The 25,695-nt window shown below is 42.3% G+C and overlaps 1 protein-coding gene across 1 annotated transcript; it reads right to left on the reverse strand.

The window, feature by feature from the left end:
* Positions 1 to 1,144: 1,144 nt before the first annotated feature.
* On the reverse strand, positions 1,145 to 14,885 carry hrh2 (histamine receptor H2). Its single transcript, XM_033030085.1, has 2 exons — positions 13,804 to 14,885; positions 1,145 to 1,274 (listed from the first exon to the last, which is right to left on the reverse strand). The coding sequence occupies exons 1-2, from the start codon at positions 14,883 to 14,885 to the stop codon at positions 1,256 to 1,258; spliced, it is 1,101 nt and encodes a 366-aa protein (XP_032885976.1). The 3' UTR covers positions 1,145 to 1,255.
* Between the last annotated feature and the right edge of the window lie 10,810 nt (positions 14,886 to 25,695).

Raw genomic sequence — 25,695 nt, forward strand, 5'->3', positions numbered from 1 at the left:
ATTATGTAATTAGCTACAATTGGGTAACTAACTAATTATATGCTTTAATTTCAGGTCACCCAAGTAAGATTGTTTAATATTTGTTTCAGAATGCTTCAAACTAATTTGGCAAACAAAACTGCAAATAATAACTTGTTTCTGTTAATGCTGTTTTTTCCTTTAAATTTTAAACAGATGTCTCCGAAGAAGAAATGCAAAATTGTAAATCCAGATGCCCAGCAAAAGAGACTGATTTAGACAGCATTCACAGAGATTACCCGAACTTGGACTACTCCAAATGTGATGATCTACAGGACATTCTTAATGGGAAAGTAGTGGGCAGAAAGGCATGTCATGTGTGGTTTGAAGAGCAAAAACTTGTAGTTTATAATGCCAAAATTGAAAAGTTGAGGAAAAACAAGATGTACAGAGTTGCTTATTGGTTACAATCTGAGGAGTATGATGATGCTACTGATCATGATATGCCAATGTACCAGCTAGCAACTGATCTTCTCCATAAAGACTTGGTCTATTGCTAGAAATTGTAATTTATTTACCTATCTATTATGGACTTACAGCATATAATACAATAATATTAAAGTTCTGATCTTGAGAATATCACATTTTTGAATTTTCAAGGCAGTCTGGGTGTTTATTACTATTTCTGTCTCAACGGTCAATTTTGTAATTAGCTACAATTAGGTAACTGACTAATTATATGCTTTAATTTCAGGTCATCCAGGTAAGATGTTTTATATTTGTTTCAAAATGCTTCAGTCTATAAGAACTGAAAATTTCATTCAGTTCTATTAATTTTTAAGAAAGATATCGGCTTTTGACTGCCTTCGATCACTGCTTTTGTGTTAAGTCAATGGAAAAGCAATAGGGAACAAGATGCTAATTTCCTAGCATGAAAATGGCCATAACTTTTTTAATACTGAAGATATGAAAGTGAATTATGTGTCAAATTAAACTTCTTTTTATGCTTTATCTGATGGGATAAATTGCAGACTTGATTTTTAAAATCTCAAAATTTTGTAACATTGCTAGTACTAGTACCCTAGAATACAGTATGTGAAAACCTCATCTTGTCCTTTTGAATAAGTGATTCTGTTATTTTTCCTGTCAGCACTCACCGCCATGCATTTTCTTCAGCTGGGTTGGTCTGAGATTCAAACTTGGCCATCATTTGCTGCAGTACTGTAATTAGTTGGCTGGAGTCATAATTCTATTGGGATGCATCAGTTTGTCCCTCTCACACCACCTGTCCAGCCTGTTAAATTTCATCTAGCGACCTAGGTGAGAACAAACAACATTTACCCGGGGAAGTGTGTGCTCGATTGGCAAGCATCACTAGTATGAGAAGCGGTTGTTCATTGATGTTCAATCAAACAAGCTATTTGCCCAACACCTATCAGTTCTAATTAATGTTATGCCACATCCTTTTTCCTTGATATAGTTTATACTATAAACATAAATATGTTTATCAAGTTGCATATGAATACTTATTGTAGACACCAAAAGCTGTAGTAACTCAGTGAGACAGGCAGCATCTCTGGTGAGAAGGAATGGGTGACGTTTCAGGTTGAGACCCGAAATGTCACCTATTCACTTCGCTCCAGAGATACTGCATGTCTGGCTGGGTTACTCCAGCTTTTTGTGTCTATCTTCGGTTTAAACCAGCATCTGCAGGTCCTTCCTATGCATATGAATACTTAGCCGTTCTTTGTGCGGTTGATCTATGTTTCCTGTTTAAGTTTGCTGGCACCAAGTAGCATTCTTATCCTTTTCCTCTCTTCCTTTCACCCTGACCCTGCTTACTCTATGAGCAATTCTCTGTCGCATATGGGAGGTATAACCCTTAAAGTGGACACTTTAGATCTGATAAAATATTATTTAATGGTTCTATACCTATCTGACATGCAAATTACTAACTGTGGACAGCCTGATTGCAATCATGTATAGTATTTTGGCTGACTTTGGATAGCATGCAATAAAAAAGCTTTTCATAGGACCGCAGTAAACATGACAATAAACTAAACTAAACTAATCAAATGAATAACACTGTGCCTATCACGAGAATGGACTGATCTTTCGAATACATGTTTAATGGCTCAGTTAACATAGGCAGATAAATGTAAAGCAAATCCATTAAGCATTAATAATAATTTTACCAACAATATTTTCTAAGCTTAATGTCATGATTTTAACTAGTGTTTAAATCTCTTGACCTAGCTGTTATTTGCTTACAAAAAGATTTCTTTCTCTCACAGTCTGAATCCTATTTTTAGGCACAGATCTCTGTGATTAACTAACAGTAAAAGAAAGAGTTACCACTGAAGAAATTCCCATTCACTGTCTTGGCAGTGTGAGCCAATGTTCATAGACAATAGGATGCGTGCTTTTAAAAAGGGCAATGATCCCACCAGGCTCTGGTTACATAGCCCCTACTGTGAGTGTAAACCACAATCCCGGATAAGATGGTATAATGAGCAACAGTAAGTATGCTTCTACAGTACTGCATGAATGAAATGCACCTTCTCCAATTATATATTCAGTGTTATATTTACATAGAACATAGAACAGTACTCCACAGGAACATTTGCACCGAACATGATGCCAAGCTAAACTGATTTTATACTCATCAATATCCCTCTATTCCATGCACTTCCATGTGCCCATTTAAAAACCTTTTAAATGCCACTACCGTATCTGCCTCCACCACCAACCCTGATAATGTGTTCCAGGCCACCACCACTCTCTGTGGTAAAAAACTTGCCTCGAACATCTCAATTGAACTTTCCCCCTCTCTCCTCATATAGCTTTTGGGCACCCTGGGTAAAAGTTTCTGACTGTCAACCACATCCATGTCTCTCATAATTTTATATACTTCTATTAAATCTCCCCTGAACCTCCGATGTTTCCAGAGAAAACAATCCAACTATCCAACTATCCATGCTCTCCCTGTAGCAGAAACCCTCTAAACCTGGCAGCAATCTGGTAAACCTCCTCTGCAGCCTCTCCAAATCCCTCCATATCTTTTCACAGAGGTTCACTTGCACCTCCTCCAACCTCATCTACTGTATCCGCTGTTCCAGGTGTGGACTCCTGTATATCGGCGAGACCAAGAGCAGGCTCGGCGATCGTTTCGCTGAACACCTCCGCACAGTCCGTCTAAACCTACCTGATCTCCCGGTTGCTCAGCACTTTAACACCCCCTCCCATTCCCACACTGGCCTTTCTGTCCTGGGTCTCCACCATTGTCAGAGTGAGTGCAAATTGGAGGATCAGCATCTCGTATTTTGCTTGGGTAGCTTGGGGAGCTTACTCTCAGCGGTATGAACATTGACTTCCCTAACTTCAAGTAGCCCTTGCTTACCCACTCTCTCCATCCCCTCCCCCTTCCTAGTTCTCCGACCAGTCTTACTGTCTCTGACTACATTTTATCTCTGTACTGCTCAATCCCGTGACATCAGTCTGAAGAAGGGTCTCGACCTGAAACATCACGCATTCCTTCTCTCCAGAGATCCTGCCTGTCCTGCTGAGTAATATTTTGTTTCTATCTGCGATTTAAACCAGCATCTGCTGTTCTTTCCTATATCCTCCATATCTTTCCTGTAATAGGGTATACCAGTTTACCCACTTAATGTGAAGCATTTCATTGTTTTAATCAGTGTACTGAATTGTTATGTATTATTTTGTTAATGGAATAGACTCTTTTCCATAAAATAAAAGCTAGTACCATAAAATATCAAAAATAGGTTCATACACATAAACAAATTGGCACCTATCGCCTTTTATATTTTATTTCAAACCCAGATTTGAGTGCTTTAAAAAAAACTCCTTCAACAAGGGTGGCACAGAGGTGCAATGGTAGAATTGCTGCCTTGGTGTGCTAGAGACCCGAGTGCGATCCTGACTATAGGTGTTGGCTGTACGGAGTTTGTACGTTCTCCCCGTGACCACGTGGGTTTTCTCTGGGTGCTCCAGATTCATCCCACACTCCAAAGATGTGCAGGTTTGTAGGCTAATTGGCTTGGTATAAACAAATGTAAATTGTTCCTGGTGTGTGTAGGATAGTGCAAGTGTACAGTGTGATTGCTGCTTGGTGTGGACTCGGTGGGCTAAAGGGCCTGTTTCCACACTGTATCTCTAGAGTCCAAACAATTCCCAAACTAAGAAAGCAAGAAATGACCCAAAATAATTCCTAATCACTTATTAATTCAAGGCAGAATACTGGCTATTATTCAAGAACATTTTCCCGTGATTGACTGCAGGATGCCGATTCTGTCTGCATTTGGCAGTTCGAAGTGGAAACATCAATGCTGAAACAAGAGCTGCCCAGCTGAGGTCAAAGCTCGTGTCTTCTTGCTATTTCACAGAGTCTGCATCTAATTTTAAAATCAATGATCTGCCCTGAGCATGGTTTCATTTCCCATAATATACAAATATATTTTTTATTTCCAAAGTGAGCAGTATAGTGAGCAGTCAAAAAGGAGAACTTTCAAAACTCAGCTACAGCAAAATCTTGAATGCATTATCAGGAGATTTTTTGAAATTTACTGGTGGAGGTTTGTTTTAGAATTCATCTCAAATGAATGTGGTTTTGTGGCTTGCCGTACATGATAAACATAGACATCAATACAGTTTGCTAGAGGAACTCTGCATCGGGACTGGGAGTGCAAAGGGGAGAGGGTCAGTATAAAGAGGAGAAAAGGAGGGGTGAGGCTGGAGCTGGCAAGTGATAGGTGAATCCACGTGAGGAGAGCATGAAAGGCAGGTTGACCCGGGTGGGGGAAATAAGCATGAATATAGCAATAGAGGCTGGGAGGTTATAAGAGGAGAAAACAGAGGGCTGCAGGTTACGGATTCCGCTGAGAAAGAAAGATGATGAGTGGGACCAGACAAGAGAGAGAAGGTGTATGTGGCAACAGTAGGGGGAGGAGATAGGGGATCCAAATATTACCCACACACTCAGCCTACTGTGTCCCCTTGTTTCTTCTTAAATTGCTTCAGGAAGTACCAGGTAGAAACAAGGAAATGCTGGTTTACAAAAAAAGACACAATTTAGCTCAATCGGTCAGGCAGCATCTCTGGACCTCATCTCTGACACCACATCTATGACAGTTTTCTTTCCGTTCTTGATCTCTCTGTCTCCATCACAGGGAACAGACTACAGTATTTACTACAAACCTACCGACTTCCACAGTTATCCAGACTGCACTTCCTCCCACTCTGCCACTTGCAAAGATTATATACCCTACACGCAATTTCTCAGTCTCCACCGCATTGGAATGAGACTTTCTATTCTTGGACAGCCAAGATGCCATCTTTCTTGAGTAAGCACAGTTTCCTCCCTGCTGCCAGAGATGGATCCCTTACCTCCATCTCCTCTGTGTCCTGTAGTTCTGCTCTCGTTCCCCCTCCCCCCCCCCTCCCCCCACCCCCAGACGGAAGAAGGATAGAGTTCTCCTGGTCCTCACCTTCCACCCCACCAGCCTCCACATCCAACATATCATCCTCTGATATTTCCTTCACCTCCAACGTAATCCCACCACCAGTCACCATCTTCCCATTCCCACCCCTTCCCGTCTTCCACACATACCACTCCCTCCACAACTCCTTGGTTCACTCTTCCCTTCCCACCCAAACCATCTCATCCACAGGTACATTCCCCTGCAACCACAGGGAGTGTAACACCTGTCCCTATACCTCCTCCATCACCTCCATCCAGAGATGCCAGCTGAGTCCTTCCAGTTGAGACAGAGGTTCAGGAGCATCTTGTCTAACTTCATCTACTGCATCCAGTATTCCTGATGTGGCCTCCTGTACATTGGCGAGACCAAGCGTAGACTCTGTGAAAGTTTTGCTGAACGCTTGCGTTCGACCTGACACGACCTACTGGATCTACTGGTTGATAGCCACTTTAATCTCTTCTGTACTCTCGTACACAGCTTGCAACCCAACAGGGTTTCTAATGTTAACTACAACTCATCCCTTCCTGATCTCCCCCCCCCTTTCTCCTCCCACTCTCTCCCCTATGCCCCACCCAGACTCACACCTATTTCTCCCCCCCCCACCCCAATCCCCCATCACAAACAGTCTGAAGAAGGGCCCCGGCCAGAAACATCACCTACCCATTTTCTCCAGAGATTCTGCCTGACCCGTTGGGTTACTTCAGCATTCTGAATATTTTTCAGAAAGTACCAATATTGATGTTATTTTTTTTTTGTTTACACATTCACCAGGGCCTCTGTCACCATTCAAAAGCTACTCATTGGATTTTAAAATAGTTGTAGACAAAAGAAGGGCATTTGAATAATCAAGTTCAAAGGTGACATTAAGATGGAATGAGCACAGAGAAGATTTACAAGGTTGCCAAGACTCAAAGCTTGAGCTATAGACAGGGATTGGACAGGCTAGTACTTTATCCTTCGGAGTGCAGTAGGCTGAGGGTGATGTTGTAAAGGTGTATGAAATCATGAGGAGAATCGATAAGGTGAATGCCTTGTGTCTTGTTCCCTGGGTGGGTGAATCAATAAGCTGTTGGCATAGGTTTAAGGTGAGAGGGAAAAGATTTAATAGGAAAATGAGGGAAGACTTTTTCACACAAACGGTGGTGGGTATGTGGAATGAGGTGCCTGGAGAAGTAGTCAAGCCAAGTACAATAAAGACATTTAAAATACATTTGGACAGGTACATGTGTAGGAAGGGTTCGGAGGGACATTGGCTAAATGCGGGCAAATGGGACGAGCTCAGATGGGGCATCTTCGTCAACATGGACGAGTTGGGCTGAAAGGCCTGTTTTCATTCTGATTGGCTCTATGACACTAAATCCATCAAGAACAGCTGTGCTGCACCCATTTTCCTGTCCTGAAATACTCACAGATATATACAGTCCCTCGGTTACATAACAATCCTTCCTGACAACTGTCCGTAAACTATTTTTCCATAAATCAGAATAACAAATTTCTCCCAATACCCTTGGACTATCTTGGTTCAGATTTTACTGTACTTTGTCTTGCACTAAACATTATTCACGTTATTCCCTTTATCAGGTATTTGTACACAGTGGATGGCTTGATTGTAATCATGTACTCAGATATAATCTTCCCCTGGAAGGGAGATCTGACCTGTACACAATAGCACAGACATGGCCTCTCTAGAACTCAGTATAATCAGAACCTGTATCTCTACTCTTTGAAACAAATCATCTTGCACAGGGATGCACTGAGCTCAGTCCCATTTATTTTCAAAGAACTGCACTGTTTGTGTATGATCCAAGAAAACCTCCGGCCCTGCCCTCGGATCCCATCTCTCCAGTTCCCATCACTTCACATCTATCCATTTTACGTGCAGGAAGAAACTGCATATATTGGTTTAAACCGAAGATAGACACAAAAAGCTGGAATAACTCATGATGATCAAGGAAATGGTCCATTGTTAGCTGTGGGCTAGGTGAAAGCGAGTTACAATGAAACTCACTAGGACGACAGTTAAAGCATTACAACGAATAGGGTGAGGAAGGGACGGAGAGAGAAAGGATGCAAGAGTTCCTTGAAGTTAGAGAAATCAATATCCATACTGCTGGGTTGTATGCTGCGCAAGCGAAATACGAGGTGTTGTTTCTCCAATTTGCATTTGGTCTCACTGTGAAAATTGCGGAGGCACAAGACAGAAAAGTCAGTGTGGGAATGGGAAGGGGAGTTAAAGTGTTCGGCAACCTGGAGATCACGTAGGCCCAGATGGACTGAGCGAAGGTGCTCAGCGAAACGATCGCCCAGTCTAGATTTGCTCTCGCTGATGTTAAGAATCCACACCTGGAACAATGGACACAGTAGAAAAGCAGAAGGAGCTGTCAGGGTCCCTGGACAGTCGAGGGTGGAGATATAGGGATAGGTGTTGTATCTCCTCCGGTTGCAAGGAAGGTACCTGGGAAAGGGGTGGTTTCGGTGGGAAGGGACAAATTAACCAGGTAGTTGCGGACGGAACGGTCTCTGCAGAAACACTTCATGTGTTTTATTGCGACTCGTCTCTCTAAACTATTCATACTCCCTTTTTTGCACAGCTCTTTCCTCGTTGATCAAACGTCCTTCCACTCAGGGCTAGGCCTCTCATTTCCACAACGAATCAAGGTGTATCAAGACAAAGCACAACTGTGACTGCACAGAGATATAGTCAAGGCATGCAGTTTTAGTCTCTTCAACTTTCTCAATGTACCCTTTTAAATCTAGGAAATATTTTGGTCGACCTTTGCTGTACTTCCTTCAAAAAAATAGATGCCATTGCTGAACAGATGGACAAATGTGGGCAATTTGTGAGAAAAAAGGCAGATAATGCAGATTTTTAAAAAGTCATTTGGGATTTCTACTGTACGGTACAGGGAGAAGGCAGGCACGGGTTATTGATTAGGGACGATCAGCCATGATCACAATGAATGGCAGTCCTGGCTCGAAGGGCCGAATGGCCTCCTCCTGCACCTATTTTCTATGTTTCTATGTATCTATGTTTCAATGTTTCTAGTACATCCCATATACATGCCATCAACCTTCCCAAATGCCCTGTGAGGCTGAATTTCCCGTTTGAAAATCTTACCTTTGTGACCTTATGACACTCATTTTTTGCAACTACAGGTATATGGTAATTATGCAATTTATTTAAAACCAAAAGTCTGAGGGTAGGTTTTATTTCCCAGAATATTCAAACATTAGTTTCACTTCTATTGTTTGCTGTCTAAAGTCCCAGAAACCACAAATATTCAAAATGTAGTTGACAGGAAACCATGAACTCAGTGTGAATTGTGTGTGCATTGTGTGTGTGAGAAAGAGCTGGGGGTAGGAGGACGCAGGGTTGTTGTTGGTGTCTGAATGATTTATTTAAAGACAAATCTCCCACATCTATGTAGTCCCACCTTGCACTGTGTGTTGAAAAGCTGAGTTTTAGACAATAGACAATAGACAATAGACAATATGTGCAGGAGGAGGCCATTCGGCCCTTCGAACAAGCTTCGCCATTCAATTTGGTCATGGCTGATCATCCCCAATCAGTACCCTGTTCCTGCCTTCTCCCCATATCCCCTGACTGTGCTATCTTTAAGAGCCCTATCTAGCTCTCTCGTGAAAGTATCTGGAGAACCGGCCTCCACCGTCCTCTGAGGAAGAGAATTCCACTCTCATAACTCTGTGTGTGAAAAATAATTATTCTGACAATGACTAAACAGCTTCATGTTAGTATTTAATTTAATTTTATATGCTTGAGGGGGCAAATTGCCTGCTGAATTACTTACAACGTTAATCCTGATATCACTCTCCCTGCTATGGCAAAATAAATGCTTGCGTTTGTCTCAAAAGCAGAAAATCTTGGGCGAGAGGCTGCAGCAGTGCTAACATATACCGGTTATTGTCTGAAAACAACAAGGCCTTCAGGACCGTGTATGAAGGAACTTCAGATGCTGGTTTAAACAGAAGATAGACACAAAATACTGGAGTAATTCAGCAGGACAGGCAGCATCTCAGGAGAGAAGGAATGGGTGACGTTTCGGATCAAGACCCTTCTTCAGACTGATGCAAGCGGGAGATCGGGTAGGACTGAGCAGAGGTGTTCGGCGAAACGATTGCCGAGTCTGCGCTTGGTCTTGCCTTCAAGGACTACCATCTATTTGCTGCTTCAGAATCAAAAAGAGACAAATTATATCACAGGATGTTATTGCCCTTGCTGCTTTACCCTCCCACACACTCTGACTGAAAGGATTAATTCCTTCCATGTCCCATTTCATGACTAATATTCCCATAGTATCAGGCAACGGAACAGTCCTCTCAACAAGAAGAGTGCAGTCCTGACCTCCCATCTACCTCATTGGAGACCTTAGAACTATCTTTAATTGGACTTTATCTTGCACTGCATAATATACCCTTTATCCTGCATCTGTACTTGTTTGTAATCATATATGGTCTTTTCATTGGCTAGATAGCATGCAACAAAAAAGCTTTTCACAGTACCCTGGTAGATATAACAATAAGAAACTAAACTAAATTAGATCCTCGGAACCATGATTAAGAAACACATGCTATTCAGACCATCAGGTGTACTCTGCCTTTTAATGATTGGGGCTGATCTTTTATCTAACTACAGGTGCACAACCTTTTATCCGAAGATCCAAATAACGAAAACCTCCGAATAGCGGACATTTTTTCGGTCCTTGAAGAAAGGTCCTTGAAAACGTTCACCGAGGGCGGCCCGCAGAGGTGACAGCGGAACCTCCGGTCGGTCCTCGAAGAAAGGGGAACTAAATCCCCATTCATAAAAGAGAAGGTGAGGGTATATTGCGCGGAAGGGTTAATAATTGACAATATGCTGCTGCCTGCCCGCTGAGTTAAAAAGTTCCCACGGTAGACTCACGATACACAGTACGATACACAGTGTATCGTGAGTCTTGCGTGGGAACTTTTTAACTCAGCGGGCAGGCAGCAGCAGATTGTCGCTCCCTTCATTTTCACCCCACCTACACCCCTCTGCTTCCCGGCCATGTGTGTGACCCGTTCCCTCCCCTCTCCAGCTCCCCGCCCATTGCACCAGCGCGGGGGCTTTGCACTGTCTTCACGTCGGCAATGCCAGCAGGTCAGTGCCAGTGACCGGAGACGTCAGGACCAACGGGACACCGACCCCCAGGCCCACTGCAAGCACGGAGATCCCAGAGACCCACAGCCAGCAGCAGCCCAGCCCCGTTCCAACTCCAGAGGAAAACTGCAAACTGGCCGGAGACGTCAGGACCACCAGAAGCCGTTCCTCGATGGGCCGCTATGGCGACAAGTGGCAGTTCGCCCACAGCCCGAGCTGTGCCCCCTCATCGGGACACCGACCACCAGGCCCACTGCAAGCACGGAGATCCCAGATCAGCAACTCCAGCCCAGCCCCGCTCCAGCTCCAGAGGAACACACAGTAGGGGCAGAAGCAGATGGTGTGCAAGGTACGTCTTGTTCTTGGGGTCGCGCAGCTCGGGCTGTGGGCGAACTGCCACTTGTCGCCGTAGCGGCCCATCGGGGAGCGGATTCCTCTGGAGTTGGAGGGGGAGGGGGGTATTGTGCTGTTTGATCGCCCCCTACTATCCCAGGGACAGGGAGACAGGACGTTCACCGAGGGCGGCCCGCAGAGGTGACAGCGGAACCTCCGGTCGGTCCTGGAAGAAAGGGGAACTAAATCCCCTTCATAAAAGAGAAGTGGAGGGTATATTGCATGGGAGAGTATATCGCCTACCTGGAAGAAACCGGACATTTTTTCCAGGATGTCGTCTGCACACCAAAGCTCACCAAAGCTCATGTTTGACGCCAAACGCACGTCGCCTCTGCTGCACACGGATATAAGAGTGTGAAAATGTCGCCTTAGGCCGCCTAAGGGCATGTAGCCCCGCTAGGGTGACATGAGTGCGAGAGGTGATTCAATGCTGCGGTCACATTTACAAATTCAGGAATTCATTCAACACACTGCATTTCATACAGACATTTATTCTGCAAGAAAAAACTACATTGAAGACTCAAACTCGCGACCGAGGAACTGCCGGGATCAAGGCGCAAACTCGCGACCTTGCGGATATGAGCCGAGCACTCTACCACTGAGCCAGCCATTAAAATCTACGCTAAAAAATTTCCATTCCGAAGGCCGACAAATTCCGAATTACGAAAAGTGTCTGGTCCCAAGGCTTTCAGATAAAAGGTTGTGCACCTGTACCAATTTCCAGCACAAATCAATTTATTTAATATCTATAAAATCATCAATCTTGATTATGAATGTACTCAGTGACTGCACCTCCACAGCCAACTGGGCCAGTCTATTCCAAAGACGCATCACACTCTGGGAGATATATATTTCTTCTCATCTCTGCCCTGCATGACCGGCTGCTTTTTCTGAGGAAGTAATCCAGGATTTCAGACACAATATCTCAGATGCAGTCTTGGGATATTGTGTCTGAAATCCTGGATTACTTCCTCAGAATAAGCAGCCGGTCATGCAGGGCAGTGATGAGAAGAAATATATATCTCCCAGAGTGTGATATGTCTTTGGAATCATTCTTTACTTTTCTTTACTAATTTTCAAACCATCACAGAAGATAACTGTGTTCTCCGGACAACCTACTTTGTGAGTTAAATACTTACACTGTACAATATTAAAATCCTTGCTAAAGTCTAAATGGATCAGTGTCAGTAATTTCACCCCATTTACCCTTCTTACAAATCAATGCTGAATTTCTTTGCCATATTTGACATTTATTTATTCCTCAACGCTCTTTCAACATGCTGGCCACAACGTGCATTAGGCCATCTGGCTTGTTATCGCCCAGGTTAATCTAGCACTTTTTTTGAGATTGTTTAAATTAGTTACTATTCATTTCTTCACTTCTGTTTCTGATGCTCCCCAGTGACTCTGCCACGGAAGCCAGTAAATGTAGGTACTTCATTAAAAGTTAAATTAATCAATGTTCAGTGGAGCTAATGGAATAAAGGTATTAGTTTGAGATTTGAAAGTGAGGATTTAATTCTCAAGTACTGGATTTCATCATTTGTGATGCAGGTCACAACCAGTTTGGAAACTTTAAAGGAGAAGAGATGGAATAGATCAATGTGTATTTTAGGTGTCTGTAAGCATTAAACTGTAGCTTAAGGCATTGATTTATTGAAAATATTAAATAATCTGTATTATCATTGTCTGTTAATTTGATTACATTGCATTTCAAATTATTTACATAAGTGCTCTACAAAACTAAAAACTTAAATTTAAGATTTACCACATTTGCAAATTCTTAGGATTTGACATAAAATGTCAAAATTATCCTGCATCTTGTGATTTATATTAATAAAAATATTGATATTACTGTTATTGTAGAAATGAATCATCACGCCACAGAAGGGGATTTTTAACATGCCGGTTCTTTATAAAGCAATACTATCAGTCCTACTTACCTTTACTGCAAATTATTTTCCCTCAAGTTGGCAAACTGATTCCATTTTCACAGCCTTGATTGGCCCTGATTCTACCACATGCGGAGAGTTCCAGAACTCAGGATCTTAGATGAAGCTGGGCAAGGAACAGAGTCAGACTCAGATGGATGGGGAGGGAGTGGGGGTATTATGATGAGGAAGAGTTATTTGCCACAGCAGAGTTTGTAGAGTTGTATGAACTCTACTGTGGCAAATAACTCTTCCTCATCATAATACCCCACTCCCTCCCCATCCGAGTCTGACTCTGTTCCTTGCCCAGCTTCATCTAAGATCTTGAGTTTACTTGCGTGGATGTATCCAGGCCACTGGATACTGATAAGAAAAAGGATTATGAATGAATGTAATAAATTCACCTTCATTCTGAGTGAGTGGTGGTAATAAATTAATGGTATCACATATTATTTGTTAATCATTAATTCATCCAATGTCATTAATATTTAAATGGAAGTTTACAAGAATAAAATAAATTCACACTACAAATATTATTTGTCATAGAGTCATGGAAACCAGTCATTTAGCCCAACCTATTCATGCTGTCCAAGACCCTATCTAAGCTAGTCCCATTTGCTCCGAAAGACCTCTAACCTTTCCGATTGTAGATTTTCCTGCACTTACCTTTCCCATCTTCCTACACTTGCAAAACAAAAATCACTGAATGCTTAACTGAATAGAATGGAGAGAATAGTTTCTATTTATATGATATAGCTTTGTATATTATTGACATTGATGAGCCCTCACAAAATTAAGGTAACAGAGTTAGCGAGACGTGGACATATGAAACTTCAAAGAAAGTCAGTTTTTAACTGTCAAAGACATGTGGTGGGTGTATTACCTTTCAGAGTCTTCAGTGCAGAGACAAGTATCTTTGTTGATAGTATTGTCTGAACTTGGCTCATTATCATCCAAGATTCGGACCAGCTGGTGACACTGCTCATTCCTGGATCGACCGGCCTGATAGTTGATGAGTGAGCCCCTGTTGCATGCATTCCTCTTCCTGCAGAACAGTAGCTTCTGGTATGCCATGCGGAAATCCCGATTGAGGGCCGCATAAACTATAGGGTTCAGAGCCGAGTTGACATAACCCAACCATAGCACCACAGCAAAGACGGTCTTGTCGGATTGAATCCCTGAAATCCCTGCATGGAGAAACACTGTAAAATAAGGGAACCAGCAAATAATGAAGACTCCCATCACGGTTGCTAGAGTTACCGTTGCTTTATGCTCCTTCAAACCTGGCAATGTACTTCTGGTGGCAGAGCTGATTCTTTTTGCTTGCTCTCTTGCAATTTTGAATATTTTGTAATACGTTAGGCACATGATGGCTAAGGGGATATAAAAGGTGATGAAAGCATCCACAATGGCATACGATGTGTTCATCTCCAAGTGGCACTGATTGGTCTCATTCAAGCTTTGCGTTAACGCGTCTTTGCTATTCCATCCCAGGTTGATGGGCAAAAAGGAAAACATGATGGAGATGCACCAAATGAAGACGAGTGAGACGATTACCCTATTTGGAGTAATGACTATGTTGTACCTCAGAGGGGCAGTGACTGCGAGGTAACGCTCGAGGCTGATCGCAAACAGATTGAGGATGGAAGCCGTGGACAACATGACGTCCATGCTGGTGTAGATATTACAGAAAGTGGGCCCAAAAGGCCACTCTGAATTAAGAAGTTGCAAGGTTGTCGAGAAAGGCATGACCAATAAACCCAGCAGTAAGTCAGTTGCTGCCAGGGACACAATTAAAGAGTTAGTGTGGCTCTGGAGTTTACGGTTCAACCCCACCACTAAGCACACCAACACATTGCCGAAGATGGTTATTAGTGTAATCATGCCCATCACCAGCCCAACCAGGACTGTGGAGAGCACAGACCTGCTTTCACATTCACTGGTGATGTTCTGACCATTCTCCATGTCCACAATATTGTCTTCAAAAGAATTCAAAATAATAGCAAATCACTGCACAATAAAATCCAGTCAGATCAACCATTTAAGTTTCAATATTTCTTAAGTCGCAAGTCTGTGCAGAGGGATATTTCAATTGATAACATATTAATATGCCAGTTAAAATAAGCTCTGCTGCATTTGTTCGATGTACTGTTGCCAGGCAGATTAGTTGGGTATGGAGAGCACGATTTCCTATATCTTGTGCATGTTGGACCAAATTCAATGTTGTCAGGTTGTGTGTGCAGCTTAGGTACCGGTCAGACCTGTAATAAAAGTGATAAGGTAAGCATTGACTGGAGTTAGACTATATTAGTACTTCTAATTTCAAAAGGAGCATCATCTTTTCAATATTGTTTTATTTCATCAGAAATAGAAATGGATGAATAATATGATTAACACTTAATAAAGTTAACTTCTTTTGGTAAATATAGCATCAAATCCAACATTTATTGTTACTAGTTAGGAATTGTTACATATACAAAACACTTTAGCTTCAAAAATGAGAGAGTGATACAACGTGCAATTAACGTGAGAATGTTTAATAGAACGAGAGAAGCACTGTGATATCATGTTGCTTGCCAATTATGATTGTTGCATTTCAGCCAGCACTAGACCCACTGTTCATTATCTGGCAATTTTAACTTGAGTGTGGCTGATACCAAATAAAACCTGTGCTGCATAAGCTAATCTGAACCATTAAGCAACATATATTTTTCAATTGAAGTTACCCTGGAAACTGAAGAATGACACAACTTAAAACAGTGCTCCGCAGTTTTTGGTAGTTGACTTCAAGGCCTAGAAGCTGGGTTGCAGTAAGAGAGAGGTGTCTAGTATCATTGGGAATGGGGGTGGGAGTGAGGTGACCTTCCAAACTAATCCTGAGCCATGGAGACCGACAGCCCTTTTGCTCTCAGGCCAAATGATACTTGACAATTCTTCCACTGTGCGCCCAGACAGCTGCAGCAGACAATCGGCAAAGCTCTACACAACATTGGACCATTCTGACACTTAGTGGTTAAACCTACCTTAAATGGATTAAAATCCAATGAGGCTCCATCTCAAGACTCAATGCTTGTGGATATTTCAAATAGCCAGAAACATTACAGAATACAATGACACAATGCTAACTTTACATTCCATGTGTTAGGATCAGGTTTTGGTATTTCTTCTGCATAGTTTTTGAGGAAAAATACCTCCCAAATTTTGTCGGGTATAACATGATTTTAATTATGACTAGAGAACCAGTTAAAAGTTACTTTGAAAATTAGCAACCAGAAAAAAATAGCTGTCTTGGAAAAAAAAATTCCCATGGACCCTCCCTACAGCAATACCATTGCCTCTTAAGAGCGCATCTACTACTTTCCCCATGTGTGGTAATTTAAATTGATGAGCAATTACTTCTATTGATACTTGTGCAATGATACTCTGTAAAAGACAGTGTCTTCAATAATTTTAGCGTAGTAACAAAATTAAACTTATGGTTATTAAAAAGACCTTTATTTTTGAAAATCCTGGGGGGAAAATGATTTTGTTATTGCAAGTCTGAAACCCTCTAGTCTCTAAACGCCATTTTCCCTGTTGACCAAATTATTTTATAATGCGATTTTCTATAAAAAACAAGGTTTCTTATAACAACTATCCTGTTATACCATAACTATCTGTACCCATGTTGGAACCTTATTACAAAGATTGAGGTCATTTAATTTTTTGGCTGCCAGCACCAACCTCTGACCGGGTGGTTTGTGGGTCTGGCTGCAACTTCAAGAAAGCTAAAGGGGGTGCAGTCGAGTGGCTCCCAATCACAAACACTGACTTTCTAGTTTCCTCCATAGATGCTGCCTGACCCACTGAGTTCCTCCAGCAGATTGCATTTTTATGCTCCAGATTCCAGGTTCAGCCGTCTCTTGTGTCTCAGTACCTGGAATGCTCTTGCTGAAAAAGTGGTTGATCTGCGTCACTGACTACATTAAACAAAGGTTAGATGAACACTTGAATCACTTAGGTACAGATGGCTGCACACTAGGTGCTTGGCGATGTGGCTAATTCAGAAGGGTGCCCACTAGTCGGCATAAATAAGTTGGTTCAGTGCCTGTTTCCATGTTGTATGATCCTATGATTCTGAGTCTCAAACTGCTGAAGACTGAGGTGCATAATTCAATTGGCACACACCAGTAGTTGGCTTATAATACATTGTATTTTGGGAATACGCTGTATTTTGTGAACTTGCCTTTCCTCAATGACAAGAATTCAGGGCAGCAACATTCCACAAGAATTTGCACTGTACTTCAAGCTCAATTTGTACCCTTGTGAGTTGAACAGTTGTATTTCCAACAAAATGCAATATCCAACAGCTAACATTGTAGAACCCAGGTAACACAAGCAACTAGTCCAGAATATTTGAGGGTTGCAATAGAAGCCCAGACTGCTCTACTTCGTTCAAATAACGTGGATTTCATGGTGAAAAATAGCTTGCAGTTCCACAGCAGCCTAACAATCAGTGCTCCAAAATACTACTGTGATTGTTTTAGTTTTAGTGATACAGCGGGAACAGGCCCTTAGGCCCACCAAGTCTGCGCCGACCTGTGATCCCCGTACAATAGCTCTATCCTATACACTAGGGACAATTTACAATCTTTAATGAAGTCAATTAACCTACAAACCTGTACATTGTTTGGAGTATGGGAAGAAACCGGGGCACTCGGGAAAAACCCACGCAGTCACGGAGAGAACGTACAAACTACATTCAGACAGCGCCTATTGTCAGAATCAAACCTGGGTCTCTGGCGCTATATGGTAACAACTCTACCGCTGCGCCACCGTGCCGCCCCAGAATTTCCTTGCTGAGGAACTTTCTTGGGTGAACAACAGTAGCTCGATGAAACAAGCTTGTAATCTTCTCCCGGGAAGTCGGTTTTCATCTACCCATGCTGACACTACCAATGCTGACTAACACCATGCTGACACTATTGGTCGAGGTGGGCGGCGCGACCGACGTCGCAGCGGCCTCTGCAGTCTGTCTGTCTTTTTTTGTCCCGTTGAGGGTATAGTTTGTAGTGGGTTTTTAAATGTGTATGTGTGGGGGGCGGGGGGTGGGTAGGGGAAACTTTTAAATCTCTTCCCTGCACGGGGACCCGACCTTTTCCCTGTCGGGCCTCCGTTGTCGTTGGGGTCTAGCACCGTGGAGCGGCCTCCAACTGGAACGACCTGGGGGCTCAGGTCACGGAGCCTGCGGAGCTGTGGACCTACCATCGTGGAGCTGGCCAGCTTCGGAGCGTGGAGAGTTCGGAGCGTGGAGAGCTGCGGTGGCGCGAGGCTGCGACCCGACTCCGGTGGATGGTGACACCAGGAGCTCGCGGGTCCCCGGTAGGAGACTGCTTTGCGGGGCACCGGCAATGGCGACTTCTCCCGCCCGAATTGCGGGGTTGAAGGTGACCTGGAGCGGGGCCTGACATCGCCCGGCGCGGCTTTAAATGTCCGTGGACTTGCTAGCGCCCGCCCGGGGGCTTTGACTTTGACATCGGGAGAAGAATGGAGAGCAGGGGAGAGACAAGACTTTGCCTTCCATCACAGTGAGGAGGAGATTCACTGTGATGGATGTTTGTGGAAATTGTGTTGGTGTGTGTCTTGGTTCTTTTCTTGTATGACTGCAGAAACCAAATTTCGTTTGAACCTCATGTGAGATTCAAATGACAAATAAATGGTATTGTATTGTATTGTAACTGATTGGAGAGCCTCAGACCGGGTCTCTCCAACCAAAAGAGGCTGCAGTCCAAAGATGGAATCCCCCGACCTAAGAATTGTTTGAGATTATCCACTAAACCTAACCCCACTCTCCCACAGTGGAGATCCAAAACACCATACAGGCAAAGATTTACAAAAGGCAGACAGTGAAGGAATGCGCAAAGGTGATTATATGATATCTGGGCAATGTAACATAATTCATTTGAAAATGTGCCTTAATGATTTTTATGATCGCTTTACTTTTTCTGCTGTGGCCAAACATACTCTGTGGTGACAATGAAGGTGGAAGTACGATGGGGGACTGTAGAACTGAGACGGTGGTTACCTAAAATTAAACAGTAAATGCAAAGAGAAGGCGTTCTCATCAATGCAGGGCCTGGCATGCAAGCGCTTAAGAAACGACTGAATCATTTTAAACTATTTCTGCAGTTTCAACTTGACGATTCAGCTAAGCTTCCACCTGAGTTCCCCACTATTATGGAGTCATGTTTTCCGCTAAATTGACTCACTCCCTGTGATATACTGTCAATAAGTAGCTGGGTACAGCAAAGACTTTCAGACCAAACAACATGGAAGCTATGATATTGAGGACTTTACAGTCACAACACTGGCATTTGTCTAATGTGGAAAAATAGCCAAGTATGATATGTTCACATAAAACAATTCAGATAGAGTCTGGTTAACTATCATGCAGTCCATCTTCTTTCAATCATCAGCCAAGAGGTTGGACCCGATGTTGGCGGCGTTACCAAGTTACATTTAATCACCAATGCATAGTTTGTACTTTGCTGGAACACTCAGCACCAGAACATAGTCCTGCTCCAAGCATGGACCAGATAACCACATTTTAGAAGTGAGGTGAACGTGACTGATATTTGTTGATATCAAAGCCACAATTGACTGAATGTGGCATCAAGGGGCCCTGGTAACTGAGAAGTAAATGGACATAGAAGGGAAAATACTCCAATGGCTGGAGTCATTCCTCACACAAAGGAAGATGGTTGTGGTTGTCATTGGTCCATCGCCATAGCCCCAGTCCATCACATACAGCATAGAAACAAGGCCTTTGGCCCATCATGTCCACACTGACTATCGATCACCCTTCCACACTAGTTCTGTGTTATCCTACATTCTCATCCACTCTCTACACATTAGGGGCAATTTACAGAGGCCACGTTTTCGAGATGTGGGAGGGAACTGGATCAACTGGAGGAAATCCACAAGGTCACAGGGAGAACTTGCAAACTCCACGCAAACAGCATCTGAAGTCAGGTTCAAACCAGTCCTCTGCCACGATGAGGCAGCAGCACTACCAGCTGTGCCACAGTGCTCCCCAGAAAGTATATTTACCGGTTTATATTACAAGCCTTCTCTGGAGCAGCCTGGCCAACCTAATCTTTGTTTCAGCAAGCCAATTGCCTGTTCCATAGGAATTCATGCAGACAAATGGCATTCACTATGTACATGCTTTTCTTGCATGCAACACTTCTGCAACCCAAATCATCTTCCATGCTATTAATGGTTAGCCACCATTTCCCTGTGGTCCTTTAACTTGATGTGGTGGCTCAAACACAACAAGCATTGTGGACAGTTATATAGTGTTGACGTTATGACTGCTGCTGGAATGCTATATCATGCATGATCTACATGCTTTTATATCCTATAACTCAGCCAATAAAATATATTGTTTCATGCCTTCTTAACCATATTATCTCTCTATCATATTAATTTTCAGGATGTGTGGAACAGAACCCGTGTTTCTTTAGATCAGCCTGTCTGTACCGCATTTCCTTGTTTTGCTCACATTACTTTCCTCTTCCCCAGATTGAAATTTAAGGTGACACAGTGGTTTAACGGTAGAGCTGCTACCTTACAACGCCAGAGACCTGGGTTCGATCCTGACCACAAGTGCTGCCTGTATGGTGTTTACAGATTTTCCAAGTGACCACATGGGTTTACTCTGGGTGCTCCAGTTTTCCCTCCATATTCAAAAGACGTGCAGGTTTGTAGGTTAATTGGCCTCTGTAAATTCTCCCTTGTGTGTAGGATAGAACTAGTATGGGTGATCAATGGCCGGTGCAGGCTTGATACCCGAAGGGTCTGTTTCCAAGCTATATCTCTAAGCTAAATTAAACTAAACCATTCGCCACAGTTGCTCATGCAACAAAAGACACAAAGCATTGGAGTAGCTCAGCAGGTCAGGCAGTATCGCTGCAGAACTTAAATAGGTGTCATTTTGGGTCGGAAGCTATCTTCTGTTGTTCTCTAATAGGCTCTATTCTCACCATGGTTTACCGTTTGCACTTTACACATCTATAAAACCACTTTTGTGGGGATTTTTCTTGATTGTACCTGCTTTACATTTACATTTGTAATTTCCTTTTAATTTATTCTTTGCACTCCCATACTGATATAGAAGGTGGACATTCCAGAATTGAGCTCTTGGTATTTAATATATACTTGATATTCATTTATCAGCCTCAATCTGGATCTTCACTTTCTCCTCTTTGAATGTTTCTCCTTACCAGTACCCACCCCTGCCACTGCTCTGATACTGATATGCGTTGTCTTTTGTTTCTAGTTCCATTTACAAAAAATCACATCTCAACCTCATAAAATTGGTCTATGTGCAAATTAGAAATTTTACTACTTTTATCCATAAATTTGTTAAATTTAAATTAATTATGAAGTGATAAACACTGTGATACCTCTGTTAGATGTCTGCTTTTATTTCCTAAAAATAAGCCAAGATCTTTGGTGGCTTTTATGTACGGGCTAAAGAAGGGTTTCCTAAAAGCATTTTAATTCATTTTGATTTCATTAAACATTGAACAATACAGCACAATCACAGGCCCTTTGGCTCACAATGTTTATGCCAACATAACCTAATCTCCACTTCCTGCATATGATCCATATCCTTCCATTCCCTGCTTATCCTAGTTAATTAAATGTTTAATATCTCCTACTACCCTGTCATTTTTACTTTTCCTGGTAGTTAGTCTATATAGTTGATCTTCTATCTTCCCCTTAATTAAAGGTCTGTAGCACATTCCCAGCAGTGTGAGTCTTTTCCGTAGTACAACACACACATACTATTTTTTTTTTCTACCTCACAGATTCATTTTCTTCTTGAACTAATAAAGCAACCAATCTGTTTCCCCTCTCCATCCATCCAAATATCCTATGACTAACAATGTTAAGTGATTTATTAGCAGCTCAGTTATTAAAAGCTGATGTTAGCTCAAAGTTTTATTATTTGGTTCAGTACAGTGCAGAACTGTACATCTGTGTTTGCTATGAGTTTTTAATGCTTTGCTTAATTTAGGTTTTTTTTTAATACTTACTTTGTATCACTATGGTTCATGAACCCAATGGGAGTTGCTTCTTTCAGATTAACTATTAGGTTCTCACAGTGTTGACACGATACATGTTTTGGCTACATATTAAAAACAATAGCATTTACCAAAAATAGAATGGCAAATCATATCACATGCACGGCATCAAATACATTGCACCATATACATGGTAAAAAGCTGCTTTACGTATAAGGGACGTACTGTAACTTTCCAAGCTACAAACTTATTAATACAAGATGTTCAATTGCAGTGGCTCATGAATTCAAACTCACGGTACTGATCATGAATATATTTGTACAATACATATTAAGGCCAATACTTCACTTTCCATTAAATTATTTAATTTGCAAGGCGTCTCTTTGGCCCTTTATGTTAATTGTTTTTACTTTAAAAAATATTATTTTTTTAATTGAGCAGAAAGGACACAAGAGTCAAACTATTCTTTCTCCCAAGACTTTGTTTTGCCTAGCATGGTGGTGCAATGGTAGAGTTGCTGCCTTACAGCGCTAAAGACCCGGGTTAGATCCTGACTATGGGTGCTTGTCTGTACGGGGTTTGTACGTTTCCAAACCCCGTACAGGTTTGTAGGCTAATTGGCTTAGTATAATTGTAAATTGTCCCTAGTGTGTGAAGGATAGTGTTAGTGTGCGGGGATCGCTGGTCGATGCGGGCTCGGTAGGCTGAAGGGCCTATTCTCGCGCTGTATCTCTCAATTAAACTAAACTAAACCTTGTTCTTTGTTTCCACACTAGCTTTGAGTATCATCCAGGTAAAGGATGTGTGTAAGAGATAGAAAACAGGAACACGTTGACATAGGTCAATCTCATTACTTCTACAAGTTTTTCTCTTGAAACTTTGGTCATTTCTGTATTCTTTATTATTTTTTCCCCAAAAGATTTACTTAATTCTTCATTCACCACTAACTGAAACATTCGCCCTTGAAAAGGCATGGCATAGGAGACAAGAAGGTAGTTCCAAAGTAGACCACTCATTTGTGTGCATGGTGTAGCTTCGGCCCACTGGAGTGAATGAGGATTACAAGGCCACAGAGTTTGGGAGGGGCTTGCACCAATTTGAGTTCAATGATCAGCTTCTTTCAACTTAGTTTAGTTTAGTTTATTGTCATGTGCACCAAGGTACAGTGAAAATATTTTGTTGTTGTGTGCTATCCGGTCAGCGGAAAGACTATGCAGGATTACAATCAAGCTGCCCACAGTATACAGATATAGGATGAAGGAATTGACTTTTAGTGCAAGTCCATAAAAGTCTGATTACAGATAGTCCGAGGATTTCCAATGAGGTAGACGGTAGCTTAGGACCGCTCTCTAGTTGGTGATAAGTTAATTCTAACTCCAACTTAACAGGAAGGTGCACTTTAAAAATGCCCAGTCACACCATTAAACTACATCTTTATTGTAGAGAAAAGTAAAATATTGCAGGTACTTGAAATATGAAATTACAAAGTGGCCCAGCCCCTCAGCAGATCAGGCAAGTTCTCTTATGAAAACACATGCTGACACAATCACGCAGTTGGTAGAGCTGCTGCCTCACAGTTCTATCCTGATCTTGTACAGTTTGCACGTACTCCCCTGTGACTGCGTGGGTTTCCTTTGGGTGCCCGAGTTTCCTCCCACATCCCAAAGATGTTCAGGTTTTTAGGTTAATGGACCTCAGTTAAAACGTTGCATCTAATGTGAAGAGAGTGGGTGTGAAAGTGGCGTAGTGGTAACTAGCAATCAATAGTCGGCATGGTCTCGGTGGGCTACAAAATCTGCTTCAATGCTGTATCTTTAAACTAAACTAAACATGTTCAGGTATAAACTCAGATAGAATAAGCAACAAACAAATTAACTTTGAACACACATGTGAGAAATGACATAGATGGCCTCTAACATGCTAACGTTGGGCCAGAGTCTGGCATGATACAGACAAATGAAACATGCCTGTAACAACCACTTGGATTTATCAAAATGTGAATATATACATTTATACACTGGGCGCCGTGAATGTGAAGAATAAAATTTATAAAAATTAGAAAAATGTAAAATTAGCAGAGTTTGACAGGCTCAAGGAGACCAGCGGGAAACCAATTCTATGCTGATTGCATGGAATCCTCTTTACAGTCAATAATACTTTGCTAACCAGGCAAAAAAGGCAGAATAAAGTGAAAGATTTAAAATGAATAAACAGAAAATGCTACGTGTGATCAATAATTAGTTAGTTTGCATTAGGTGAGAACAAATAAGAGCGATTTCAAAAGACAGAAACATAGAAATTGGGAGCAAGAGCAGGCCTTTCAATCCCTAGAGCTTGGTCTACCATTCACTAATTTAGTAACCTGATCCCACTTTATCCCATATTTCCTGATCTCCAAATCCCAGGGACTTTATCCATCTCCAGCTTGAATATATTTAATGATTTGGATTCAACTGCTTTCTCAGGCAGAGAATTTCACAGGCTTGCATCCTTTGGATGTACTTTTTCTTCATCACAGCCTTCCATGGCTTGTCTCTTATGTTTCGATTGTGAACTGTGGTGTTTCTGGTCTCCTCTGTCATCAGGAACATCCCACCTGCAGGTGGACACAAAAGTGCTGGAGCAACTCAGTGGGACAGGCAACATCTCTGGAGAGAAGGAATCCTCTCCAGTCAGTCTGAAAAAGGGTTTCGACCTGAAACGCCACCCAATCCTTCTCACCAGAGGTGCTGAATATCTCGCTGAGTTAATCCAGCTTTTTGTGCCTACCTTCGATTTAAACCAGCATCTGCAGTTCTTTCCTACACATTCCATTCAACTGAATCTCTCTTCATAGCTAGGAGTTCATCTGAGAACCTTCGCTGCACTCCTTCCAAGACCATTCTTCCTTAAATAGGCAGAGCAAAACAACACACAATATTCAAGGTGTGATCTCACCAAGGCCCTGTATGGCATGTCCCCTCTCCTGTACTTGAAGTCCTCCTCTTCTTGCCATGAAGTTCCACATTGCCTTCTAAACTGCCTCTGCAGCTGCATGCGCCCTATTAGTGACTGGCGCACAAAACTCAGCCATTGTGCTGCACACCTTTTTCAATAATAACCTGCTATCCTGTTATTGTCACCAAAAGTGGGCATTGATCCACACTATACTACATCTGGCGTACTTTACCGACTCATCACACTGGAATCTTTTCTGCATTACCACAACTATTTGTCCTCCACAAACTGGAGATATTACACTGAACTCGCTTATCTTAACCCATAATATAGTGAAATATAGAACATGGAACAGTATAGCACAGGAACAGGCCCTTCCACCCACAATGTATGTGCCGAACATGATGCCTAGATAAAATAATCTCTTCTGCCTGCACATCATCCATATACTTCCAATCCCTGCATATCCATGTGCCTATCTAAAAGCCTATCTAAAAGCCTCTGAAATTCCATTATCATATTTGCCTACACGACAACACCTGGCAAGGTGACCACCGTCACATGCAAGGTGACCACCATCAACCGTGTAAAAAAGAGTTGTCGGAACATTTATTTTCAACTTTTTCCCTCTCAGTTTAAAGCTATGCCTCTAGCCTTTGGCATTTCCACCCTGGGAAAAAGGATCCGACTGTATTATGTATCTATGCCTCTCATAATTCTATAGACTTCCATCGGGTCTCCCCCTCAACCTCCAGCGTTCCAGAGAA

The sequence above is a fragment of the Amblyraja radiata genome, chromosome 11, assembly GCF_010909765.2.
Source record: "Amblyraja radiata isolate CabotCenter1 chromosome 11, sAmbRad1.1.pri, whole genome shotgun sequence".
Classification (NCBI taxonomy): domain Eukaryota; kingdom Metazoa; phylum Chordata; class Chondrichthyes; order Rajiformes; family Rajidae; genus Amblyraja; species Amblyraja radiata.

What these genes read in the sequence shown, in the direction of transcription:
- hrh2 (XM_033030085.1), bottom strand. Translation starts at nt 14,885, where the DNA reads ATGGAGAATGGTCAGAACATCACCAGTGAATGTGAAAGCAGGTCTGTG.